At 45.2% G+C, this 27,673-nt stretch overlaps 1 protein-coding gene across 3 annotated transcripts in view; it reads left to right on the top strand.

The window, feature by feature from the left end:
• Positions 1-27,673, top strand: part of GRIPAP1 (GRIP1 associated protein 1) — a 98,996-nt gene that overhangs the window by 19,247 nt on the left and 52,076 nt on the right. For 2 of the 3 annotated variants that reach the window (XM_056540894.1, XM_056540892.1), the window contains exons 11-23: positions 1,741-1,772; positions 3,382-3,429; positions 3,511-3,610; positions 6,090-6,167; positions 6,307-6,399; positions 9,222-9,356; positions 11,346-11,441; positions 11,516-11,728; positions 13,605-13,718; positions 14,412-14,489; positions 16,034-16,129; positions 16,207-16,263; positions 21,489-21,588. In XM_056540894.1, coding sequence (XP_056396869.1) covers positions 1,741-1,772; positions 3,382-3,429; positions 3,511-3,610; positions 6,090-6,167; positions 6,307-6,399; positions 9,222-9,356; positions 11,346-11,441; positions 11,516-11,728; positions 13,605-13,718; positions 14,412-14,489; positions 16,034-16,129; positions 16,207-16,263; positions 21,489-21,588 — 1,240 coding nt within the window. The remainder of the gene's footprint in view (positions 1-1,740; positions 1,773-3,381; positions 3,430-3,510; positions 3,611-6,089; positions 6,168-6,306; positions 6,400-9,221; positions 9,357-11,345; positions 11,442-11,515; positions 11,729-13,604; positions 13,719-14,411; positions 14,490-16,033; positions 16,130-16,206; positions 16,264-21,488; positions 21,589-27,673) is intronic. The other variant, XM_056540895.1, reaches the window with a different exon arrangement.

Below are 27,673 nucleotides of genomic sequence, written 5' to 3'. Positions count from 1 at the left end.
CCGTAGTCCATTTTAAAATTATTACTAAGTAGTTAATTTTTGGAAAACTTGCTTTTCTCGCTTTCCAGTCAAAATGTCGCACGACAAATCGCGTAGTCGCAGTTGCGACAATTTTGCGACAATTATAGTAAAGAAAACCTGACTAAACCCATTGATAAATGTCCATATGAGTGCAAAATGTTTTGACATCTGGGAAGCGGTGAGCGAGTGCATTAGAAAGTTTCCTATTTTCTTTTCTTATTTAATTCTTCAATTATTACCCTTTTATTGACATAAGATTAGGAAACCCCTTTAATTTTGAATGTGAGTCAGTTCTCTAGGACTGAATCATTCGTAAGGAACTTTTGTAGATCTGTGCTACAAAGATGCCCTTACCCAAGATGGGGCTTAACAAACTGTGATCCAAAACAATAGGGCACTGGTTCCCAACCATGGTGCCTCCAGCTGTTGAAAAACTACAGCTCCCAGCATGCCCGGACAGCCTTTGGCTGTCCGGGCATACTGGGAGTTGTAGTTTTGCCACAGCTGTGGGCACCCTGGTTGGGAAACACTGCAATAGGGGGGGTCTGTACTGCACATTCTATGGTCAGTAAACCTACAATCTGATGATGTAGATTTAAAGGGGTACTCCGGTGGAAAACTTTTTATTTTTATTTTATTTTTTTTATTTAACAACTGATGCCAGAAAGTTAAACAGATTTGTAAATTGCTTCTATTAATAAATATTAATCCTTCTCTGTACTTATTAGCTGCTGAATACTACAGAGGAAATTCTTTTCTTTTTGGAACACAGAGCTCTCTGCTGACATCACAAGCACAGTGCTCTCTGCTGACACCTCTGTCCGTTTCAAGAACTGTCCAGAGTAGGAGAAAATCCCCATAGAAAACATATGCTGCTCTGGACAGTTCCTAAAATGGACAGAGATGTCAGCAGAGAGCACTGTGCTCGTGATGTCAGCAGAGAGCTCTGTGTTCCAAAAAGAAAAAAAATTCCTCTGTAGTATTCAGCAGCTAATACGTACTGGAAGGATTAAGATTCTCTTAATAGAAGTCATTTACAAATCTTTTTAACTTTCCAGCACCAGTTGATTTAAAGAAAAAAAAGTTTTCCACCGGAGTACCCCTTTAATCCCATATTATGTTGGATTAGCAGGATTGTATCTAATAGTCCGGTATATCATCTTGTTACACTAGCATTATGTGCATAGTAATAAAACACACATACCCGGCCCATGATTGGGCATTTCTGATAATGCAGTGATAAATTATTGGAATTTTGGTTATCCTGCCCCTATTATTGATTTTTATTTTATTTCATTAAATTAATTAAATTAAAGGGGTATTCCAGGCAAAAACTTTTTTTTATATATCAACTGGCTCCGGAAAGTTAAACAGATTTGTAAATTACTTCTATTAAAAAATCTTAATCCTTCCAATAGTTATTAGCTTCTGAAGTTTTCTGTCTAACTGCTCAATGATGATGTCACGACCCGGGAGCTGTGCATGATGGGAGAATATCTCCATAGGAACTGCACAGCTCCCGGGACGTGAGTCATCAGAAAGCAGTTAGACAGAAAACAGCAACTCAACTTCAGAAGCTAATAACTATTGGAAGGATTAAGATTTTTTAATAGAAGTAATTTACAAATCTGTTTAACTTTCCAGAGCCAGTTGATATATAAAAAAAAGTTTTCGCCTGGATAACCCCTTTAAATTATTTTTTATTTTTTTCCTGAACAGGTATCAGAAAAGCTAAAAAAGAAACATGACAGGTAAGTGATCCATAGAGTAGAGTGTAAGGAAAGCTGAGAGTACAGACTCCACACTATGTCATGTCTGTTTGGTGTCCGAAAACGTTCATATATTCCCTATATAAAACATGAGACTCCTTATAAGCCTTAGGGGGGATATCTGGGAATTTAATATTGATGGCTTATCTTTAGAATTATCAAAGCAACAGTGGGTCTGACTCTTGGCTCCCCGACTGATCAGCTGATTGAAGGGGGCTGATGCCACTTGCAGCCTCTTCACTGTTAAAGGGTACCTTTGATATATTATAGATTAACGTATGCAGAAAAACTTTCCAATTGCATGTAATTAAAAAAATATGCTTCTTTCTATTTAATTTTCCACTTTGAAAAAATGACCACTAGAGGTCTCCCTACCAGTCCTGGCCACAATCCCTTTATATAGATTTCAGACTCATGCTGGGCTCTTAAATGTCAGACTGCAGCCGGGACACAGACAAGCTCAGCCGGCAGCTCTGAATCTTCTCTCTGTTTACAACTGCCTGTGCAGAGAGAAGAAAGATCAGAGCTCAGATAGTAAAATGAATGCCCTGCCCTGCTGAGTATGCCCTGCTGTGCTATGAGCATAGTTATGGCTCATGCCTGTCTGATTGACAGGCAGGGAGCAGTGCTGAGCTTGTCTGTGTCCCGGCTGCAGTCTGAGATTTAGGACTCCAGCATGAGTCTGAAATCTTGCGGCCAGGACTGATAGGGAGACCTCTAGTGGTCATTTTTTTCAAAGTGGAAAATTAAATAGAAGCACATTTTTTTATGACATGCAATTGGAAAGTTATTCTGCATACATTGATCTATATCTATAATATATCAAAAGTTTTTTTTTGATGAAAGGTACCCTTTAACCAGGTACAGCGCCATACATTTTGTAGTGGTTGTGCCTGGTATTGCAGCTTAACGCAGCTCAGTCCCATTTGAATAAATAGTACAAAGCTGCTTGTAGTTCCAAATTTACGGCGCTGTGCCTGATAAACAGTGAAGAGGCTGCTGTGCTTGTCCAGGCATCAGGGCTACTTCATCCAGCTGAGGAGGTTGCCAGGAGTCGGACCCCCTAATGTACTGGTTTACACCAGAAAAAATATAGTAAAGTCTAACGTATAACCAGGGAATCTATATAAACATAATGAATGAGAGTGAATGGAATCTCCCCCACAATGGGTAGAATAAAGGTTAAGAATCTTACCCTGGCTCAAAGCCGCACACGGACAATTCTGTTAAGAAGTGTTTCTTAACCAGGGTGCCTCCAGCTGTTGCAAAACTACAACTCCCAGCATGCCCGGACAGCCAACGGCTGTCCGGGCATGTTGAGAGTTGTAGTTTTGGAACAGCTGGAGGCACCCTGGTTGGCAAACACTGCTCTGAAGGTTATGGGGTCTCCCAGCTCTCCCCAGCAGTTGTTGTTGGTTACAGAACAGTCGGGCATGTTGGATTTCAGCTGTCTGGCAGTGGCTTACCCCTCCTCTCTCCATTCAGAACATATTAACAATAGGCCAAGCCAGGGTTGCAGGCCAGTGTCTTGTATATGAACCCTGCTTTCAGCCATAATCCCTCTTCATGTGTAACATTTCCTCCCCAACAGTTACCTGCGCCTCCAAACAGACAAGGAAGCCCTATACAATGATAGCAGGTGAGTCCATTATCCACAGATCTGGGGCGGCAGGGGGTCATTCTGATCACAAAATTGTAACTTTTACTGTCTCCAAACCAGGACGAAAATAGAGGAAATCCAGCAGAGGAAAGAGGAAGAACTGAAAGCCTCAATCTTACGGAACCAGAAGTTGCAGCAAGACCTGAATGCAACTCAACAGGTAACCGAGGGCCGATTTATATCTAGGGATTATTTATCTTCCATTTGCTCCAACCGGTTTGTCAAGCAATAAAGGCAATGAATACCTCTGTACTGAAATAGATTTTTTTAGTTAAAGGGGTACTCCGGTGGGAACCTTTTATTTTATTTTTTATTTTTTTCTTCAAATCAACTGTTGACAGAAAGTTGAGTAGATTTGTAAATTACTTCTATTAAAAAAAATCTTAATCGTTCCAGTACTTATTAGCTGCTGAATACTACAGAGGAAATTCTTTTCTTTTTGGAACACAGAGCTCTCTGCTGACATCAAAAGCACAGTGCTCTCTGCTGACACCTCTGTCCATTTTAGGAACTGTTTAGAGCAGCATATGTTTGCTATGGGTATTTTCTCCTACTCTTGACAGTTCTTAAAATGGACAGAGATGTCAGCAGAGAGCGCTGTGGTCATGATGTCAGCAGAGAGCTCTGTGTTCCGAAAAGAAAATAATTTCTTCTGTAGTATTCAGCAGCTAATAAGTACTGGAAGGATTAAGATTTTTTAATAGAAGTCATTTACAAATCTGTTTAACTTTCTGGCACCAGTTGATTAAAAAAAAAAAAAAAAAAAAACGTTTTCCACCGGAGTACCCCTTTAACTTTTTTTTCCTAAATGGAGAATTAAAGGGGATCACTGGTACTATTTATCTCCTATCCACAGGGTAGGAAATAAGTGTCTGATCGTGGGGGGGTCCACCCGCTGGGACCCTACGCACTCTCCTGTCCCGCTCTCCTCATGCATGTTCACGGATCAGGGGTTCACATACCCTTCATGCATCTCTATGGGAGAGCCGGAGATACTAAAGGAGATCTTTAGTAGTAATTTTTCAGAATTCCCTGTGGGGCCGGGCTGCAAAAAGAAAGCAGGAAGAAGACCGCCACCGGAGGATCGGGACACCGATATCTCTGCAACAGGGGAATGTTGGAAGGTAAGTTGAAGTTTGTTTTGTTACCTTTTGCAGCCCAGGCACAGGGGATTATAAAAAACTTTCCACTACAGATCTCCTTTAAGTACCAGAGTTCCCCTTTAAATGGGTTTTACCCTTTCATAAGGTGATGGTATATTGTTAGGATTTGCCATCACATTATGTTCAGTAAGCATCTGACCTTAATGAAGGGTCCGTGATACCCACCATTCCTGAGAAAGAAGGACAGGCAGCATTATGCAGCACTGCGTCTCCTTCACTGCTTTTCCAGTGCACAGTCTTTCTGCGCAGGGAGCTACAGTGTGATACCAAGTGAAAGAGACTGTGCTGCCTTTTGCTGCACAACCAGGTGGCTGGGAGTGATGCTGTGCATGGAGTAACTCAAAAGGGATGTAGCAATACGACAATTCTCAGGATTGGCGCCAGTGTTGAAGATAGCAGCAGGGAGGGGTAGAAGGCTATAAATGGTAGGCTAGAGTGTGGAGAAGGAGTGGAAAGTGTTAAGAGTGCAATTCACATATGCTGTAGATAGGTAGGAAAGCAGTTTACAGGGGGAAATCACATAGGCTGTGGATAGGTAGGAAAGCAGTTTATAGTGGGAAATCACATAGGCTTTAGATAGGTTGGAAAGCAGTTTATAGGGGGGAATCAAATAGGCTGTAGATAGGTAGGAAAGCAGTTTACAGGGCATAATCACATTAGCTGTAGATAGGTAGGAAAGCAGTTTATAGGGGGGGAATCACATAGGCTGTAGATAGGTAGAAAAGCAGTTTATAGGGGGAATCACATAGGCTTTAGATAGGTAGAAAAGCAGTTTATAGGGGGGAATCACATAGGCTGTAGATAGGTAGGAACGCAGTTTATAGGGGGGAGATCACATAGGCTTTAAATAGGTAGAAAAGCAGTTTATAGGGGGAAATCACATAGGCTGTAGATAGGTAGGAAAGCTATTTATAGGGGGAAATCGCAGAGGCTGTAGATAGGTAGGAAAGCTATTTATAGGGGGAAATCGCAGAGGCTGTAGATAGGTAGGAAAGCAGTTTATAGGGGGAAATCACATAGGCTGTAGATAGGTAGGAAAGCTATTTATAGGGGGAAATTGCAAAGGCTGTAGATAGGTAGGAAAGCAGTTTATCGAGGGAAATCACATAGGCTGTAGATAGGTAGGAAAGCTATTTATAGGGGGAAATCACAGAGGCTATAGATAGGTAGGAAGGCAGTTTATAGGGGGAGAATCACATAGGCTGTGTTCAAGAAAGCGTGACTTTTTCTTTTTTCTCTTTTATATTCAGGGCCCCTTCTAACTTGGCATACATGTGATAAAACAGGTTTAAACTAAATAATATTTGAGTTTTTGAGGAAAACCATTTGCTTTTTTTGTTCTTGTCTTCAATTTGTTGGTTTCCATCTGTAGAGAATGTATGTCTCCCAGTGGCTGCTGGGAATTGTAGTCTCCCAAGACCTGGAGAACCACATTATAATTACTTCTTCCTTATATGAAGTTTCCTTTCTCTGCAGACATGTTCTGATATGAGGGAGCAGATCCAGAGCCTGAAGCAAGACCATGACAAGGCCCTGCACGGACTCCAGGAGCAGGTACGTTGGCCCCTAACCGCGGGGCCTGCTAATGCTGAACGCCCACTTCTGTTTCTGTCACTGAACTCTCCTCTTTCCCGCTCTTCTCCCGTCTTCCGCTCCCCTCTGCTTCTTTTTGCGGCCGTCTTCCTGGGTTTAGGTAGCGTGGCAAAGTGCGGAGAGCCAGGAGCAGGTTGACCAAATTTTGTCAGAGAACGATGCCCTGCGTACCAACCTAGCGGCCTTGGAGCAGGTATACAAATCCTTCACCATCAGCCAAATCACATTAATCCATCCGAAGAATCACAAGTGACACAAATCCTCTCAATCACATCAAAGCCAAATTGTTTATTAATAAATGCTTGGCTGAATATAAAAGCCACTGAATGCATGTGTCCTCTGTGTGAACAAGGCCGATCCGGGAGTGTGTACGGATGGATTTACCTTCAGCTGATATCAGCAGCTTCTCTTATAATAGTGGTCTCAAACTGTGGCCCTCCAGATGTTGCAAAACTTCAACTCCCAGCATGCCCGGACAGCCGTTGGCTGTCCGGGCATGCTGAGAGTTGAAGTTTTGCAACATCTGAAGGGCCCGGGTTAAAGGGGTATTCCAGGCCAAAACTTTATTTTTTATATATCAACTGGCTCCGGAAAGTTAAACAGATTTGTAAATTACTTCTATAAAAAAATCTTAATCCTTCCAATAGTTATTAGCTTCTGAAGTTGTGTTGTTGTTTTCTGTCTAACTGCTCAATGATGATGTCACGTCCCGGGAGCTGGGCAGTTCCTATGGGGATATTCTCCCATCATGCACAGCTCTCTGGACGTGACATCATCATTGAGCAGTTAGACAGAAAACTTCAGAAGCTAATAACTATTGGAAGGATTAAGATTTTTTAATAGAAGTAATTTACAAATCTGTTTAACTTTCCGGAGCCAGTTGATATATAAAAAAAAGTTTTTGCTTGGAATACCCCTTTAAGTCCACTGTCTTATAACTTTATTTAAAGGTTTCTCATGGACAAAAATAGAAACAAAGTATGATATTTTTGTAAATGCCTATGGGTTTGCCTATGAAAGACAGGATAGGGGCTCAGTGCCTGACTGGGACCCCCAGTAAACACGATGATGGGGGTACTGAGTTATCTCTGCCGTTGGAGGAAGATAGCCGTGTACAGCACTTACCGGTCTTCATACAGCCCTTAGAATTGGGTGAGCAGCAGGGCTCATGTTGGACATATCATCCATTTAGGCAGCAGGGGGGGCTGGACACAGACCAACCCCTGTTCATGTGATCGTGAGGGTCCCACCGGTCAGACCTCTGTTTAGAAGACTATCTGCTATCCTGTGAATAGGGAATAAGTGTCTTTAGTGGGCAGACCCCTTTTAAGTTTTGTGGTCCTCGTACACCCTAAAATTTACTTCTTATTTGCAGTTCTTATTGTCTGCATTTATTTTGTGGTCTTTCGCTTAAAGGGGTACTCCGGTGGAAAACTTTTCTTTTTATTTATTTATTTTATATAGAAAGTTAAACAGATGTGTAAATTACTTCTATTTAAAAATCTTAATCCTTCCAGTACTTATCAGCTGCTTTATGCTCCAGAGGAAGTTGTGTAGTCCTTTCCAGTCAGACCACAGTGCTCTCTGCTGACTCCTCTGTCCGTGTCAGGAACTGTCCAGAGCAGGAACAAATCCCAATAGCAAACCTCTCTTGCTCTGGACAGTTCCTGACAGGGACAGAGGTGTCAGCAGAGAGCACTGTGGTCAGACAGAAAATAACTACACAACTTCCTGTGGAGCATACAGAAGTACTGGAAGGGTTAAGATTTTTAAATAGAAGTAATTTTCAAATCTGTATAACTTCCTGGCACCAGTTGATTTAAAAAAAAATTGTTTTCCACCGGAGTACCCCTTTAAAATTTATGGATTTTATTATTATTTAACTAATATATATAATATTCTACTTTCAATTGTGTATATATATATATATAGATAGATAGATATAATTTTTTACTTTCATTTTTTTCTTCAACACTGTGATGGTGACCGTTGTCTCTGATAGAGCTGGGATTGGCCTAGTTAGGGCGAGCTGCAACTTCCTATTAGTACTATCCTAGCAATCATATGATCAGTCATGTGATCGCTGGGACCAAAAGAGGCAGCAGTGCTCATTGAGCGCAGTATGGGCCCATTAACTTGGTAGATTTTCATCTTAATAATAGTTTTCAGGAGGATTCTGCTGCACCGTGCACATGGCAGAATTTCCCCGGCGGAAAATTCAGATGCTGGACTTTGCTGAAACATAGAGCAGTGTGCTGTCCGGGCATGCTGGGAGTTGTAGATTTGCAACAGCTGGAGGCACACTAGTTGGAAAAAACTGGTATATACATCAGTATGGGTTTATTATTGATGGCCCCTCCACAGACAACACTAATAAGAGACAGAAGCAGACAGCACCATACATTGTGTGGATCAGTGTTTTCCAACCAGGGTGCCTCCAGCTGTTGCAAAACTACAACTCCCAGCATGCCCAGACAGCCGAAGGCTGTCTGGGCTTGCTGGGAGTTGTAGTTGTGCAACAGCTGGAGGCCCCCTGGTTGGGAAACACTGGTGTAGATGCCGTTCTGGGTTACTGCAGATCATCTCCTACTGATGTGAATAGGAAATTAATGTAAATTATCGTTATTAATGTGGCTGCTGCAATATTGGTTGGAGGAGAAGCTCTGATGCTGAATGTGTATCCCATCTGTACACTATAAATACATCCATGAATCACGACCAGCAGATTTTTAATATTTTTAACTGAATTGTTTTATTTTATTTTTTTATTTAATGTATGTGTGTGTATATATATATATATATATATATAATATATATATATTTTTTTTTATTAATAAAAAATAATAATAATCAATTGAATTATTTAACTCCTTCTTGTACTTTGGATCTAATATCCACCAGATTTGTCCACAATTTGCATTGCTCTCTTTGAGCCGCACAGTCTTCTATCACTTTTATACATTCTGAGTATTGATGTTACTGAAATCTGTTACACCCATTCTCTGTATTATATAGATTCAGACATCTAGGACTCAGGAGCTCAGTTTATTACGGGACCAAAGTGCAGCCCTGACGGCCGAACTTCAGCAACTGCAGAACGAGAAGGAAGCTCTGCTGGCCCAGAGAGAAGACCTGAAAACGCAGCTGCAGGTGGGAGACAAATGGGGCCCTCAAGGAGCTGGTGGTAGTGATCCTAGGATCAATAATACAAAGGGTTGGGGGTGGTTCACACTATAAAATACAATGTATACGGAGGTCGCTGTATTGCACGATACCCTTCATGCCAAAAAACAGAGAATTTACATGACTGGATACAGCCCTCTAAGTATATACGCATATACTACTAGATTTGCTACTAAAATTAAAATAAATAAATAACTGATATGGCTTTTTTTTGCTTAAAATATTTATTAAACTATTAATTGAAAGTCACGTCTATTACAGGGTCCTCGCCACAGATGAAATACATACATATGAATTAACAATAAATGATGAGGGTAAAAAGATTATAAAAATCAGTATGACTGCCTGCATAAAAATGTATATATAGTCACTCATCGGATACAGTCTATGAGGTAATCAGATATATAGGTTCAGCATATATAAACATATGAGACAGTTGATGCGCTGCACCACTCGCCACCCGACAGCCGGCAAATAGAGCGAGGTCCCCGCTGCTTTCAGAGGAGATATGCGATCTGGGTAGCAGTACAGTGATGTGAAGAGCCGTTCTTCCTAATGCTTGCAGACGGGCACGGACATGTGTCCGGACCGAAATGTTAGTCTACGGCTCCGGAGAGTACTGCTTGTCGCGATCTGATCTTGCTGCAGGATGGCACGGATGTGTGTTCGGCCATGATGGAAGTGTCTGTAGTTGGTAGCAGTGGTTGGTGGCGGGTGTAGTGGGCAGTGGTGGCGTCCTCGTGCTGAGAATTGTGCGTGTGGTACCTAAGTAGTGAGGTTCCAGCAGTTACGAGCGAAAAAAATAATAATTTGGGTTGGTGAATATATCTGAAAGTTCATATGCAAGTGATCTATCAGTATTGGGGTATACAAAAATTCTAAACGCGTTTTGTGGGGGTCCCCTTCCTCAGTAGCGGTGTATAGACTGCTACTGAGGAAGGGGACCATCCCGAAACGTGTTTAGCATCAGTTAAATAGGACAGTAATAGAATATTCTGCAACAAATCTGCTAGATGTGGATTCATCCTTAGGGCTGTATTAGGCTGTGTTCACACTGCCGTCTAGACCCGTCCCGTTCTTCTCCCATCAAAAATTAAAATGGACTTTATTAAAAATGCATGCTCAGAAATAAAAACGGATTGAAAAAACGGATGCAAACGGATGACATTAAAGGCTCATCCCATTTTCCATAGACTTTAATGTTAAATTTACTGTATCCGTCTTTTCTTCTTCTTTTTTGATGGGAGAAAAAATACGGCATGCACCATCTTTTCTCCCGTAAAAAAACCCTGAAATGAGCACAGACGGGTGCAAATGGATGTGAAAAGATTGTAAAAAAAATATCCCATTGACATCAATGGGATTATTTTACAACTGTTTGTAATCCGTTTATAAGCAGCAACAACGGAACCGAAACGGGGGAAAAAAAATGGGGATAGACGGCCGTGTGAATGCACCCTTAGAGAGCATCCCTATGAACATTTTAGAGGTACTCCGCTGGAAGACATCTTACCCCTTATCCAAAGAATAGGGGATAAGATGTCTGATCTTGGGGGACCCCCGCAATCTCCTCTGCGTCACCTCATTCATCCAGTGCACGGAGTGAACTCCGCTCCGAGCCAGATGACTGGCGACTACAACCGCCACGTCCCCTCCATTCATTTCTATCAGAGGAGGCGTGGCTGCTACACACTAGCCGTCTTGTCCCCTCACATAGAGATAAAATGGAGGGGGCGTGGCATGATATCACGGACACGGAAGCGTCAAGCTTTCGTGTTCCAGGCGCCACCACTGCCAGCCCGGAGATCGCGGGGGGTCCCCAGCGGCAGGACCCTGTGATCAGACATCTTATCATCTATCCTTTGGATAGGGGATACGATTTTTTCAGTGGAGTACCCCTTTCAATGTTTTTGTTATTCCTTTGCACAAACCAAAGTTTCACTCTCTTTTCGGCAGGAGTCCAGCCGCGCCAATGGCCGACTTCTGGAGCAGCTTCAAGAACAGAAGCAGGAGGTTCAGCAGCTGCAGCAGGATCTTGATGAAGCACGAAAGGTACTTGTTGTCCTTTGTATCGATCTTTTCTGGTATCACATCTGGCTGGTGACTCGAGCTCCTGTCCCTTGCAGAGTGCGGATAAGAGGAAAGGTATGCTGGATGAGATGGCCATCGAAATGCAGCAGGAGAAGGCCCGGCACAAAGAAGAGGTGGGAAATATTAAGCTCCAGCATGAGAAGGAGGTACTGGGTATAAGAGCCAAGTATGAGAAGGAGCTGAGGGAGCTTCACGAAGAGAAGAACCGCGGAGAGGAAGAGCTGAGGGTTCAACTGAGAGATGAGAAGGTAATGTCCACTGACTGATCAATCACTCATGGACCTGTATAAAAAAGCCAGGTTTATATGCGCATATATATATATATATATATATATATATATATATATATATATATATACACATACATATACAGTGACCCCTCGACCTACGATGGCCCCGACATACGATAATTTCAACATGCGATGGCCTCTCAGAGGCAGCATCAACATACGATGCTTTTGTATGTTGGGCCGTCGCATAAACGGCTATCCGGCAGCACAGACTGCTTCACTTCTTCAGCTGCCACCGGGGCTCCGGTGCGTCCTCCTCGGGATCCTCTGCATCGTCGGCGCTCTTCATCGTCGTAAATGGCTTCTATTAAAAAATCTTAATCCTTTTTAGTACTCTTTAGCAGCTGTATGCTACAGAGGAAAGGCTTTTCTTTTTGAATTTCTTTTTTTTGTCTTGTCCACAGTGCTCTCTGCTGACACCTCTGTCCATGTCCGGAACTGTCCAGAGCAGGATAGGTTTGCTATGGGGATTTTCTCCTGCTCTGGACAGTTTCTGATACGGGCATCAGGTGTCAGCAGAGAGCACTGTGGACAAGACAAAAAAGAAATTCAAAAAGAAAATAATTTCCTCTGTAGCATAAAGCTGCTAAAAAGTGCTTAACGGATTAAGATTTTTTATTAGAATTTATTTACAAATCTGTCTAACTTTCTGGCACCAGTTCATTAAAAAAAAAAGTTTTCCACTGGAGTACCCCCTTTAAGGGCCCATTCACCCTATGGCCATTCTGTGTGCAGCAGTAATTGGAGTATAAGAAAATACAACCTGTCCGTTCACACAGGTACATAGTCAATAGACAATGCTAGTCATTGGGAGAAAGAACATACATATAAGTGTAATACATACAGTGTCAACAAAAACTAACTGTACATGTAAGAAAAATAAAGCAACAACAGTCAAGTACGCATGCCTCTCAGTGACGCCCATGATATTAGATATTTGGACAGATTTGGCACGGTCATATTAATTGATGAAAAATTGAAGTCATATAAACTTACTACGGAATATATTCCCTTTTCTGTAAGGTAGATCTGAGATCTGCTGACCGGAATCCCATGTCCATTATATGATCGTCCCATGGGTTGTTGGGTGTTGTGTTATGTAGCATTTCTGTATCCCAGAAGTTCCCACTGATACACCTGCATGTATGTGCATCTGTGTGTGTTTTTTGTTTTTTTAACAAAAAAAAATATATATTTTTTTAAATTTAATTAATTTAACACTTAATAAGCAGTTTAAGAATTTACCTGTTATGATCTTGATACATTTTATAATCCTCCCAGTTCACTGCCCCCATCATGATAAACCACCCCCTGCCTCTATTTTTATAATTTTTTTGTTTTCTACCTTGATATTGTTCTGTATTTTCTGCTCAGTCTCAGTCAGATACACAGACTGGGAAAGGGCGTTCCCCAGCAGGCGTGACATCATCTGAAGCCATACAGGGGAGAACTTCCTCCCTCACTCTGCTACACACAGCCCAGAGCAGTCCAGTGTGAGATGAGCTATGATTGGCTAAGGCTGCACCCCCCCCCCCTCCTTTCTTCTCAGCACTCCAGACCGCATTTCCTGATTTTGGACTTCTGTCAGGCCAGCAGGAGTCCAAAGTCTGTGCAAGAGATGGAGGGAAATGTGCTTAAGTAGGGAGACATCTAGTGGCAGCTTTTTTAAGAAAACTTCAATTTTTTTTAAACAAAGTATATTAGAAAGGATTTTTTTATTCACCATAAGGAGTGCAATAGCAAAAATTTGTTTTAATGACACTGACCATTTAACAATTAATTCAACAATTTATTTAAACAATTTATTTAAACAATGTTTTTTTTTTTTTTCCAGGCTCGATGCCGGGAGTTAGAAGGATTGCAGCAGACAACAGAAGAACTCCGCTTACAGATTCAGTCACTGGAAGGAACCAAAGGCTGGTTTGAGCGGCGACTAAAGGAAGCAGAAGTAAGTGTAGGGTTACTCTGTTTTAGGCCGTGTTCACACAATGGAATTTCCGAGCAGAATCCGGCGGCCAAATTCCACTTGGAAATTTCCGTTGCAGCAGAGTCCTATTGTGTCCAATGGGGTACTGCTGCACCGTGCACACGGCACTTATCCTGATTCCGACCTCCGCCAAAAGAATGGACATGTAAATTGTTTCGGTGAAATAGACTCAGAAATAGATTTCCGAGCGGTTCTAGCGCTGGCATTTTTTGCGGGCTCCTGCTCCGTGTTTTCCGCACAGACATTCTGCAAATATTCTGCCGTGTGAACAAAGCCTTACTGTTCTAGTCCTGTGTGTCACAGACTACATACAACCCATTCTCATCAGCCTCTGTTGCGGTGTTTCCCAACCAGGGTGCCTCCAGCTGTTGCAAAACTACTACTCCCAGCATGCCTGGACAGCAGAAGGCTGACATCTAAGGTGTATGGCAGTGGTGTCCAAACGGTGGCCCTCCAGATGTTGCAAAACTACAACTCCCAGCAGGCCCGGACAGCCGATGGCTGTCCGGGCATGCTGGGAATTGTAGTTTTGCAACATCTGGAGGGCCACCGTTTGGACACCACTGGTGTATGGGCCAGAGAAATGAGTCAACATGCTTCATCTTTTTGGTTCAGCTTCCTTGAAGTAAATCTTGTCTATCTGATGCTTTTTAGGAGACAATTGAGAGGAATCAGTTGCAGCATGAAGAGAATTTGGCCAAAGTACGAAAGGAACATTCTGCTGATCTGCAGGTAAGGATGTAACCTTATGTATAAAATGGACACTGTCATTTAAAAAAACAAAAAAACACTTTGGACTTGTAGTAACATGTCAAAAGTTTTGATTGGTCGGAGTCTGAGGGTACAGACCTCGAATGATTGAAGATCGAGCCGGGAAAGTGATGGACTAAGTGTATTCTCTCCCAGCTATGTGTCACGTGACCAAGATGAACTTATAATGTAATTCTATGGGATTGTCTTCTCTCCCCACTCGTTCTAGAGAACACTCAGACCCCGACTCCAAGGAACTTTTGAAATGTCTCTAGAACAAGTCAAAAGTGTTTTAAAGCGACAGGTATGCTTTAAGTTTGGGGTTCTCCACCGTAGACAGTCCCCTTCTGTTGGAGGTGTCTCCAAGGGATAAGCCTAAAGGGGTACTCTGGAGGAAAGAAAAATGTTTTCAAAACAACTGGTGGCAGAAAGTTAAACAGATTTGTAAATTATTTTTATATAAAAATCTGAATCCTTCCAGGACTTATTAGCTGCTGTATGCTCCACAGGAAGTGGTGTTGCTCTTTCTAGTCTGACCACAGTGCTCTCTGCTGACACCTCTGTTCCATGTCAGGAACTCTCCAGAGCAGGAGAGGTTTGCTATATGGGGATTTGCTCCTACTCTGGACAGCTCCTGACATGGACAGAGGCGTCAGCAGAGAGCACTGTGGTCAGAATGGAAAGAACTACACAACTTCCTGTGGAGCATACAGCAGCTGAAAAGTACTGGAAGCGTTAAGATTTTTATTTAGAAGTGATTTACAAATCTGTAGAATTTTCTGCCACCAGTTGATTTGAAAACATAATTTATTTATTTTTTACTCCGGAGTACCCCTTTAACACATATAGAACAGAGTATCCCACTGAAAGAGTAAGTAAGAATATAATATATCATGATGAAATGAATGTGTTATGTAACATCATATGACCCATTACTGCCCGGCGATGGTTAAAGGGGTACTCCGTCGCTAAGACATCTTATCCCCTATCCAAAGAATAGGGGATAAGATGCCTGATCGCGGGGGTCCCACCGCTGGGGACCCCCGTGATCTTCCACGCAGCACACCCCGTTAGCATCAGTCCCTGGAGCATGTTCACTCCGGGTCTGATTACTGGCGATCACGGGGACGGAGCATAGTGACGTCACGGATCCGCCCCCGGGTGACGTCACGCTCCACCCCCTCAATGCAAACCTATGGAAGGGGGCGTGACAGCTGTCACGTCCCTCCAATAGACTTGCATTGAGGGGGCGGAGCGTTTCATCACACGGGGGGCGGAGCCGTGACGTCACTATTCTCCGTCCTCGTGGTCTAGATGGACTCAGCCTGAGGACCTCCAGCGGTTCCAGAAGCCCCTAAAGGTGGGTGCTGCATGGTAGATCCCGGGGGTCCCCAGCTGCAGCACCCCTGCGATCTGACATCTTATCCCCTATCCTTTGGATAGGGGATAAGATGTCTAGGGGCGGAGTACCACTTTAATTGGTGACATGTTCCTTGCAGCTGACTATGTCTTACTTCCCTCAACAGGTTAAGGATCAGGAGCTGGAGACACTGACGGAACAAATAAAGGCTTCAGAGAAAGACAAGGATGGTCTGAATGAAACAATAGAGCGACTAAAACAGGTGAGATCAGGGGTGGTAGAAATCTTTATTCATTCAGGGGGACATTATGTGTATTGAATTTGTGTTTTCATCATCAGGATATTAAGGATGCAGCAGATGGACAGAGAATCCTGGAGAAGAAGGGCAGTTCAGCAGTGAGTATATGTCCTTATTACTGAGGGGTCGCCTCTTTGATCCATGGCGGAGAGCTACATAGCAGCAGTTCTTGCGCCAACGCATCTGGTCGATGAATGGTCGTCAGCAGTAACTTCCTCAGTGATAGCGCTGCCTCTTATAGTTTGGGGGTGATGATCAAAGTTCCGGCTTTATACATCTTATCCGCTATCCAAGTATAGGGCAGTGGTCTTCAACCTGCGGACCTCCAGATGCTGCAAAACTACAACTCCCAGCATGCCCGGACAGCCAACGGCTGTCCGGGCATGCTGGGAGTTGTAGTTTTGCAACATCTGGAGGTCCGCAGGTTGAAGACCACTGGTATAGGGGATAAGATGTATGTATCGTGGGACCCCCCGCGATCTCTGTGCAGCACCCGGCATTCTGTGCTGGGCGCTGCGTCCGAGACGTGACGTCACGGCCACACCACTCCATTCATAACTGTGGTAGGGGGCGTGATGGCCGTCACGCTCCCTCCCATAGACATGAATGGAGGGGTGTGGCGTCACTAGGGGGCATGGCCATGACATCACGTCTCCAACGCAGCGCCCGGCACCAAGATCGCGGGGGTCCCCAGCAGCAGGATCCCTGCGATCATACATCTTATCCCCATCTTATCCCCTGTCCCACCAGGAGAGAATCGACAGTTGAAGAGGTCGATAATAAAACTGGGCGAATGGCATGGCCTCCATGGCCGCCACCATCCGACCCAGAGCTTCCATGCAAAAGCGAATGGAAACTGGTGCAGGGTGCCAAAGTAATCGGACTCCTGACAAGAGAGTCAGCCGATTGTCCGGTGGGAGTCTAAAGCAGCAGAGGCCGTGTCGAACTGGAGCCCATGGAAAACTAGAGACTGGGTAGGAGAGAGGTTGGACTTGTCTTGATTGACCATCCAACCGAAGCGAGACAAGGCCTGGAGGTTGAGACCAAGACTCTCCAGATTCTGAGCTCTGTTCAGGAGGTCATCCAAGTAAGGAATCACTGAGACACCTTTTGTCCATAAAAGGGCTATCACAGGCGCCAGGACCTTGGTAAGGACCCGCGGAGCAGTGGCCAGACCAAAGGGGAGAGCCACAAATTGAAAAATGGCCTTCCGGAACTGCAAGCGGAGGTACCGCTGATGACCGGGAAATATTGGAATGTGGAGATAGGCATCCCTGATGTCCACCAAGGAAAGAAACTCCCCTTGATCCATGAACACCACCACCGAACAGAGAGTCTCCATTTGGAAATGGAGGAGTAGAAGATGCTGGTTGAGATGCTCGAGATCCAAGGTTGGGCGAACAGAAACGCCTTTCTTGGGGACCACGAAGAGGTTGGAGTAAAAACCTCAAAACATTCCCCGGAAGGAACTGGGACAATTATTCCCTGGATGAAAAGGGACCGGAATGCGCCCCGAACTGCCTTAGTACCAAAAGTCCGAAAGGACCAGAAGGAGGAGGACTTCAGTTGGGAAGTAGTGCTGCGAGACTTATTCTGAGGTAATAAGGAACTCTTTCCGCCCGTCGCCTCTGAGATTATCTCAACTAGGTGCTTACCAAAAAGCCGAGAACCAGTAAAAGGAAGTTCAGTCAGAGATTTCTTGTAGGCGGCATCTGCATCCCAGGCTTTAAGCCACATGGAGCAACGGAGAGCTACCAGGTTGCCTGTGGCAAAGGCAGCACAGCGGCCCGACTGCATGGAAGCAGAACACAGAAAATCTCCAGCTTTGGAGCATGGGTCCCTCTGAAGGGCCGGTGTAGGGAGGACCTCTCCAAGGCAGTCACCAGAGAACGGGAGACCTGAGGATACCCGGACTGGAGGGATGGCCGAACCCACGGGGGTCTGGGGGGACAGTGGTGCAGGCAGAACAAATGGGTTCAGTAGAACCAGGTATTTTAGCGTGATAGACCTTACAGGTGTAATAAGCAACTTCCCATCTAACTGTGTAGAGGGAAGAACAGGACTGGGCTCAGACATAGAAAAAAGCAACAGATCCACCCAAGTCCGTGCCCCAACAGGGCAGCTGCAGTGAGGAGAACCCGAGTGCAGCTGATTGGGAGAGAGGGGCTGACAATTGTCCGACCAGTGGAAGAAATGCGCCGAGATAAATCAAGGGTGCCACTGATTTGCCCTGAAAATCCCCCTGCGCACGCACAGCACTGAGCTGTGACAAATCGCGCGCTCTGAAGAATCCCCGCCGGCCACAGGTAGGCGGAGCTAAGTCCATACAGGGCCCGCGGTGAAACTACATGCGAACGAAAATGCGAACACACTGCCGATAGTCTCTGCTCCAAGCCCTGAACGCACATGCGACCGAATATGCGAATGACAGGGGAAGGGAGCGGGCGCCACTATCATCCGGATGCTGACTGACTCCCAGACTGCTCCTTATTTCCCCTTACTCGCAGCCTGCCATGTATGTCTTCTCACTCACAGACTGCTGCTTATTCCTTTCTTTAAGACTGCAATGTATGCCCCCACTCACAGACTGGTTCTTATTCGCCCTTTCACAGACTTCTTCCTATTTCCCCTCTCACAGACTGCTCCTTATTTCCCCTCTCATGTACTGCTCCTTATCCCCCCTCTCACAGACTGCTCCTTATCCCCCCTCTCACAGACTGCTCCTTATCCCCCCTCTCACAGACTGCTCCTTATCCCCCCTCTCACAGACTGCTCCTTATCCCCCCTCTCACAGACTGCTCCTTATCCCCCCTCTCACAGACTGCTCCTTATCCCCCCTCTCACAGACTGCTCCTTATCCCCCCTCTCACAGACTGCTCCTTATCCCCCCTCTCACAGACTGCTCCTTATCCCCCCTCTCACAGATTGCTCCTTATCCCCCCTCTCACAGACTGCTCCTTATCCCCCCTCTCACAGACTGCTCCTTATCCCCCCCCCTCACAGACTGCTCCTTATCCCCCCTCTCACAGACTGCTCCTTATCCCCCCCTCTCACAGACTGCTCCTTATCCCCCTCTCACAGACTGCTCCTTATCCCCCCCTCTCACAGACTGCTCCTTATCCCCCCTCTCACAGACTGCTCCTTATCCCCCCCTCTCACACACTGCTCCTTATCCCCCCCTCTCACACACTGCTCCTTATCCCCCCCTCACACACACTGCTCCTTATCCCCCCTCACAGACTTCCCCTTATCCCCCCCTCTCTCAGACTGCCCCTTATCCCCCCTCTCACAGACTGCTCCTTATCCCCCCCTCTCACAGACTGCTCCTTATCCCCCCCTCTCACAGACTGCTCCTTATCCCCCCTCTCACAGACTGCTCCTTATCCCCCCTCTCACAGACTGCTCCTTATCCCCCCCTCTCACAGACTGCTCCTTATCCCCCCTCTCACACACTGCTCCTTATCCCCCCCTCACAGACTTCCCCTTATCCCCCCTCTCTCATTCTGCTCCTTATCCCCCCTCTCACAGACTGCTCCTTATCCCCCCTCTCACAGACTGCTCCTTATCCCCCCTCTCACAGACTGCTCCTTATCCCCCCTCTCACAGACTGCTCCTTATCTCCCCTCTCACAGACTGCTCCTTATCCCCCCCCCTCACAGACTGCCCCTTATCCCCCTCTCACATACTGCTCCTTATTTCCCCTCTTTTACAGACTGTATGTATGTGAGAAGGGGCATATATATATATATATATATATATATGTATGCCCCTCCTCTCACAGACTGCTACACTTGTAGAATGCCTTTTACACCTCTTCTCTCTCTGACTGTTTTCTCCCTTTCATATTCCCTTTCTCCTGACTTTGATCCGTAGCAGGAAGCTGCACATCGATAATTCAGCTTTCTGTTTCCTCCCAGCAATGGTCATGTAGATGAATGCAGGGAAGAGAAGTGAGGACTGTAGACAGCGTTCTCTATGATTGGGCAGAGAGCGGCCTCATTGCTCTGCCTGATCATTCAGGAAACTTTACCGGAGTTTTTAAGGGAACATTGGATATGTGATGAGACGGCCCCATTAGTGACTGTACATATAAGTATAGTATAATTCTGAAGAGTGTTCCCTTGGTAGACTTAGCTCTTTTATTTAGGTCACAGAGATTTGAGGTCATGTCCTGCGGGGTTTACAGGTAGGGTTTATTATTAACAGCCAATGAGCAGAGCTGGGATAGGATGAATATATATTATAAACCGTGACATGGGAATTAATTATATATATATATATATATATATATATACCGTATTTTTCGCCGTATAAGACGCACTTTTTCTTCCCCAAAACTGGGGGGGGAATAGTCGGGGCGTCTTAAACGGCGAATACACCCCTATCGCGGCTGTCTCTGCGGCCATCAACGGCCGGGACCCGCGGCTAATACAGGACATCACCGATCGCGGTGATGCCCTGTATTAACCCTTCAGACGCAGCGATCAAAGCTGACCGCCGCGTCTGAAGGGAAAGTGACACTAACTCGGCTGTTCAGTCTGGCTGTTTTGGACCGCCGCGGTGAAATTTCACCGCGGCGGTCCCGAACAGCCCGACTAAATAGCCGGGTTAGTGCTTACAGGACACCGGGAGGGACCTTACCTGCCTCCTCGGTGGCTTCTCCGTTCAGGGATCCCCTGTATGGCCGGCGCTCTCCTTCCTTGTCATCACGTCATCGCGTACGTGCGTCGGCGTGCGTAACGACGTGATGGCGGCGACGGAGAGCGAGGATACCCGGCCGGCAGCAGAGACGTTCCGGAGCGACGGGGACAGCGATGGAGCGACATCCAGGGCAGCGGTGACGGGTCCGGAGCGGCGGGGACACGTGAGTATTACCTCCTATGCAGTGGTCTTCAATCTGCAGACCTCCAGATGTTGCAAAACTACAACTCCCAGCATGCCCGGACAGCCAACGGCTGTCCCGGCATGCTGGGAGTTGTAGTTTTGCAACATCTGGAGGTCCGCAGGTTGAAGACCACTATTGGGTTCAAAATCTAATTTTTTTAAGATTTTGCACCTATAAATTGGGTGCGTCTTATACGCCGGTGCGTCCTATAGGGCGAAAAATACGGTATACAGTATATATATATATATATATATATATATATACATATATATATATATATATATATATATATATATATATATATATATATCCCTCATATTGTGTATTTTACAGCATTTATTACACGGTTTGCACTAAATACATTACAATATTGATGTCTATCATTAGACTATATTTGTATTTTTGATCTTATATATGTATATTTTCCTTTCCTCACAGCTAAAGGACCTGAAAAGACAGCTGCACCTGGAGAGGAAGAGGGCGGATAAACTGCAGGAACGTCTACAAGAGATCCTGACAAATAGTAAAACCCGGACAGGTTAGTGTGTGCTTCACTCCACTGTGGGGTCATCTGGTTTTTGATAGTCGACTGTATCACCTCTGACCCAGGGTGTACACAGAAATCCTAGCGTGTCAGCAAAACTCAGAATAGTCCCTTTCCTCCACTGAGCACTCAGATACATAGGTTATTTTCTTTTATTAATGTTAAAGGGGTATTCCATGAAAAAAACATTTCTTCATATAAACTGGCTCAAGAAAATTGAACAAATTTGTAAATTACTTCTATTAAAAAAAATATTAATCCTTCCAGTACTTATCAGTTGCTGAAGTTGAGTTGTTATTTTCTGTCTGACAACAGTCCTCTCTGCTGACACCTCTGTCTGTCTCAGGAACTTTCCAGAGCAGAAGAGGTTTGCTATGGGGATTTGCTGCTACTCTGGACAGTTCCTGAGACAGACAGAGAGGTGTCAGCAGAGAGCACTGTGGTCAGACAGAAAAGAACAAGTCAACTTCAGCAGCTGATAAGTACAGGTACGATTAAGATTTTGATAAAAGTAATTTACAAATCTAATAGAGTTCTCAGTCCTCAAATACCTCAGCCAAAAAGGTTGTACAATGGATGTTTGGAAAGATGAATACATTTTATTATAAATAACTTTTACACATAAAATTTCTCCCAGGGCCTGTGTGATATAACATAAAATAACATAAAAATCTACTTGATAATAAATGGACAATCTATGAAAAGGGAAACCTGTAAGATACAAGAAAAATGTCCAGTGTGTATGGAAGGACACTTCTGAATATATATATAACTGCAATAGTGATTGGTCGCAATTCACATTCCATAGCTTCGTATTCAATAATGCGGTATCTGAATAACTGATGGTAATATGTACCGCTCACCGCTCCTCGAATAATCGCCGTCCACCACTCTGTAAAGGCTCCGCCGATGTATGTAAAAGTTGCCGGTATAGAGTAAATAATATTGAGACTCTGCCGGAACAGTATACAGTGGTCCCTCAACATACGATGGTAATCCGTTCCAAATGAACCATCGTTAGTTGAAACCATCGTATGTTGAGGGATCCGTGCAATGTAAAGAATAGGACGATATACTCATCTGTCCCTGCCGCTCCGGACCGTCACCGCTGCCCTGGATGTCGCCCTCCATCGCTGTCGCCGCCGCTCCGGACCATCTCTGCTGCCTGGGATCGTCGCTCTTTATCACTGTCATCATGTCGATGTGCACGCCGCGAGAGCGACGGCGATGCAGGGGATCCTGAAGAGAACGGCCCGGAGCGCCGGGAACAGGTGAGTGACCATCACCGGAGCACACGGGGCACCTTAAACTGCTATCCGGTGGCAGTGAAGCAGTCTGCGCTGCCAAATAACCGTTTATGCGATGGCCCCGACATACAAAAGCATCGTATGTTGAAATTCCATCGTAGGTTGGGGGGTCACTGTACAGCTAAGGAGCTCCAGACCGGGAGCGTGTAGATGGTTAGTGAAAGCGGCGTCTGACGTCACTCAATCAGCTGTTTCTGCTGCGGCCGGCAGAGCTCCAGTGATTTTGAAGCGCTGGAGACACACAGTGGTATGTGGTGGTATATGAAATAGTACCTGGCAGGGTACACAGATGGAGGCACACACGGTGGTATGTGGTGGTAGATGAAATAGTACCTGGCAGGGTACACAGATGGAGGCACACACAGTGGTATGTGGTGGTATATGAAATAGTACCTGGCAGGGTACACGGATGGAGGCACACACGGTGGTATGCGGTGGTATATGAAATAGTACCTGGCAGAATACACAGATGGAGGCACACACAGTGGTATGTGGTGGTATATGAAATAGTACCTGGCAGGGTACACAGATGGAGGCACACACGGTGGTATGCGGTGGTATATGAAATAGTACCTGGCAGAATACACAGATGGAGGCACACACAGTGATATGTGGTGGTATATGAAATAGTACCTGGAAGGGTACACAGAGGGAGGCACACACGGTGGTATGTGGTGGTATATGAAATAGTACCTGGCAGGGTACACAGAGGGAGGCACACACAGTGGTATGTGGTGGTATATGAAATAGTACCTGGCAGGGTACACAGATGGAGGCACACACAGTGATATGTGGTGGTATATGAAATAGTACCTGGCAGGGTACACAGATGGAGGCACACACGGTGGTATGTGGTGGTAGATGAAATAGTACCTGGCAGGGTACACAGATGGAGGCACACACAGTGGTATGTGGTGGTATATGAAATAGTACCTGGCAGGGTACACAGAGGGAGGCACACACAGTGGTATGTGGTGGTATATGAAATAGTACATGGCAGGGTACACAGAGGGAGGCACACACAGTGATATGTGGTGGTATATGAAATAGTACCTGGCAGGGTACACAGATGGAGGCACACACGGTGGTATGCGGTGGTATATGAAATAGTACCTGGCAGGGTACACAGAGGGAGGCACACACAGTGGTATGTGGTGGTATATGAAATAGTACCTGGCAGGGTACACAGAGGGAGGCACACACAGTGGTATGTGGTGGTATATGAAATAGTACCTGGCAGGGTACACAGATGGAGGCACACACAGTGATATGTGGTGGTATATGAAATAGTACCTGGCAGGGTACACAGATGGAGGCACACACAGTGGTATGTGGTGGTATATGAAATAGTACCTGGCAGGGTACACAGATGGAGGCACACACGGTGGTATGCGGTGGTATATGAAATAGTACCTGGCAGAATACACAGATGGAGGCACACACAGTGGTATGTGGTGGTATATGAAATAGTACATGGCAGGATACACAGAGGGAGGCACACACAGTGGTATGTGGTGGTATATGAAATAGTACCTGGCAGGGTACACAGAGGGAGGCACACACAGTGGTATGTGGTGGTATATGAAATAGTACCTGGCAGGGTACACAGTTTGAGGCACACACGGTGGTATGCGGTGGTATATGAAATAGTACCAGGCAGGGTACACAGATGGAGGCACACACAGTGGTATGTGGTGGTATATGAAATAGTACCTGGCAGGGTACACAGATGGAGGCACACACGGTGGTATGTGGTGGTATATGAAATTGTACCTGGCAGGGTACACAGATGGATACAGCTGGAACAGTGTGGCGGCAGGAGCGGCAGAATTTTCTATCTAATAGCGGTCAGCTAGTAATCCAGGTAAAGTTCCTAAATAAAAAGTCCTTCCTTAGCACCTTGTTCAGACAGGGTAGGTAGGCAAAACGCGTTTCGGGTCATGGACAAGTGTCTAGCCCCTTCCTCAGTGGCTTTAGAATCAAGAACAAGTGTGCTCTCACTTGTCCATGCCCCGAAACGCGTTTGGCCTACCTACCCTGTCTGAACAAGGTGCTAAGGAAGGACTTTTTATTTAGGAACTTTACCTGGATTACTAGCTGACCGCTATTAGATTGAAAATTCTGCCGCTCCTGCCGCCACACTGTTCCAGCTGTATCCATCTGTGTACCCTGCCAGGTACTCTTTCATATACCACCGCATATCACTGTGTGTGCCTCCATCTGTTCACCCTGCCAGGTACTATTTCATATACCACCGCATATCACTGTGGTGGACGGCGATTATTCCAGATACCGCATTATTGAATACGAAGCTATTGAATGTGAATTGCGATCAATCACTATTGCAGTTATATATATATTCAGAAGTGTCCTTCCATACACACTGGACATTTTTCTTGTATCTTACAGGTTTCTCTTTTTTTAGATTGTCCATTTATTATCAAGTAGATTTTTATGTTATATTATGTTATATCACCCGAGTCCTGTGAGAAATTTTATGTGTAAAAGTTATTTATAATAAAATGTATTCCTCTTTCCAAACATCCATTGTACAACCTTTTTGGCAGAGGTATTTGAGGACTGGGAACTCAATTATTTTACATTCCATTGTCATTTCACCTGAGGGTACAGGTGCACCCAGTTAACCTTGTACAATTTTTGTTGTGAGCTTTGAGCTGTTTTGATATTTTGTTCATCTTTCTGGAGCCAGTTGATAAGAAGAAAAATGTTTTTTCATGGAATACCCCTTTAATATTCACCATTTCTTAATAAATCTTCATACATTGGCCTCTGGATCTTCTGCTTCCCACAGTCATAGAGTTACATGATAAAGCTCTGGCCACCACTAGGTGGCGCTCACTGCGTAGATTGGAAGATTTGAGTAACTGTGTGAAAACCTCTATGCCGGTGTTTCCCAACCAGGGTGCCTCCATCTGTTGCAAAACTACAACTCCCAGAATTCCCGGACAGACTTTTTTATTAAGATTGGAAAGTCAAGGAGAGGAAAAAACATGCACTGGCTCCATTTTGCAACATGGTTATTGACAGTGCGGTGTAAACAGATCAGAAGTGTAAGAACGTGTCTCACTTATTACAACTGCACTGCCAATAAACTCCAGGGCTGTGGAGTCGGTAGATAAATGTTCCGACTCCGGAGTTTTCTGTACTTCCGACTCCGACTCCGACTCCTCTGTATTAATATGCGAATGTATTTTATACATTCCTTGAAGGAAAGAAAGGTAACATACCTGTCATTACCACAGGACTACTGGCTGGGAAGCCAACAGTCTACTGTATTGAACAGTTTGTGTGCTGATCTGCTGCTGAAGATAGGGCAGTGGGAGGATCAAGGAAGGGGCATTTATTATAAAACATGATTTCCCTAGTAGAATCCCATAGTCATGTTTAAAGTTTAAAGGGGTACTCCGCCCCTAGACATCTTATCCCCGGGGTCCCGCTGCGGCACCGCGCTTTCATTACTACACAGAGCGAGTTCGGGGGACAGATACAGAGCGATACAGTGGACGGAGCAGCGTAATGTCATAGCTCCGCCCCACGTGACATCACGGCACGCCCTCTTAATGCAAGTCTATGGCAGGGGGCGTGAAGACCGCCACGCCCCCTCCCATAGACTTGTATTGAGGGGGCTGGCCGTGACATCACGAGGGGCAGAGCCATGACGTAACGGTGCTCCAACCCCTGTATCGCCCGTCATTACACACAGAGCGAACTCGCTCTGTGCAGTAATAATAGCGCGGTGCCGCAGCGGCAATCCCGGGGGTCCCCAGCAGCGGGACCCCGGCGATCTGACATCTTATCCCCTATCCTTTGGATAGGGAATAAGATGTCTAGGTGCGGAGTACCCCTTTAAGCTAACAATCGAGCTTACAAGTTTTTATAGCCTTAGCTGAATGGCAGAAGTTTTTCCAATGGTTTACAGCTTCAGTGATGAACTATTGACCCTCCATTCCCTTCACTTATACAAGTGTCTCTAGTCCTGCAAAAAACATATTTCCTTAATCCCTTATCAGTGAGAGGCTAGGTTACCCATGGGTTCCCTGTAACAGCAGAACATAACACTATGGAAAGTATAAGTATTGCTGCTCCTAATTGTGCGTTGCGTGCCATATAGTGAAGCACATGAAAAGCTTCTTCACAGTCACTTAACGTGTTCGTTTTGCGGTTACGTGAAGCACTGCATGCATTGGTCTTTATTCTTATAGTAGAGAATTCATTAATTATAACTTTTTGTGAATTGGGACATTTAAACTTGCTTTTTTTTTATTCCAATGTAAATTTAGTAGGAGTCTGAGTCGGAGTCTGTACATTGTTTGCCGACTCCGATTCCAGGTACCCAAAATTTCGTCCGACTCCTCGACTCCGACTCCACAGCCCTGATAAACTCATCCCGAAACCAATACGGTTGTTTGTTTTTTCCCCTTTAAAAGGACACTACGCCCCTAGACATCTTATTCCTATCCAAAGTATAAGGGATAAGATGTCTGATCGCTGGGGTACTGCCTCCACGCCCCCTCCCATAGACATGAATAGAGGGGATGTGATGTCACGACCCCCGCCGCGGGAACCCAGCGTTCCAATACGAGCAGACACACTGCAATGTGCGATTTGCCTCACACATGCGCAGTATACTCGCACATCGCGGCAGCTCTCGGCCTAGCTCAAAGAGCAGGGGGAGTGGCCGCGATGTGTGTGAGTACACCGCGCATGCGCAGCGACTCGCTCATCGCTTCAGTGTGTCTGCATGTAGGGGC

This window comes from Hyla sarda, chromosome 9 (genome assembly GCF_029499605.1).
Source record: "Hyla sarda isolate aHylSar1 chromosome 9, aHylSar1.hap1, whole genome shotgun sequence".
In the NCBI taxonomy this organism is placed as follows: Eukaryota; Metazoa; Chordata; class Amphibia; order Anura; family Hylidae; genus Hyla; species Hyla sarda.
This window is presented reverse-complemented; position numbering and strand designations above follow the sequence as displayed.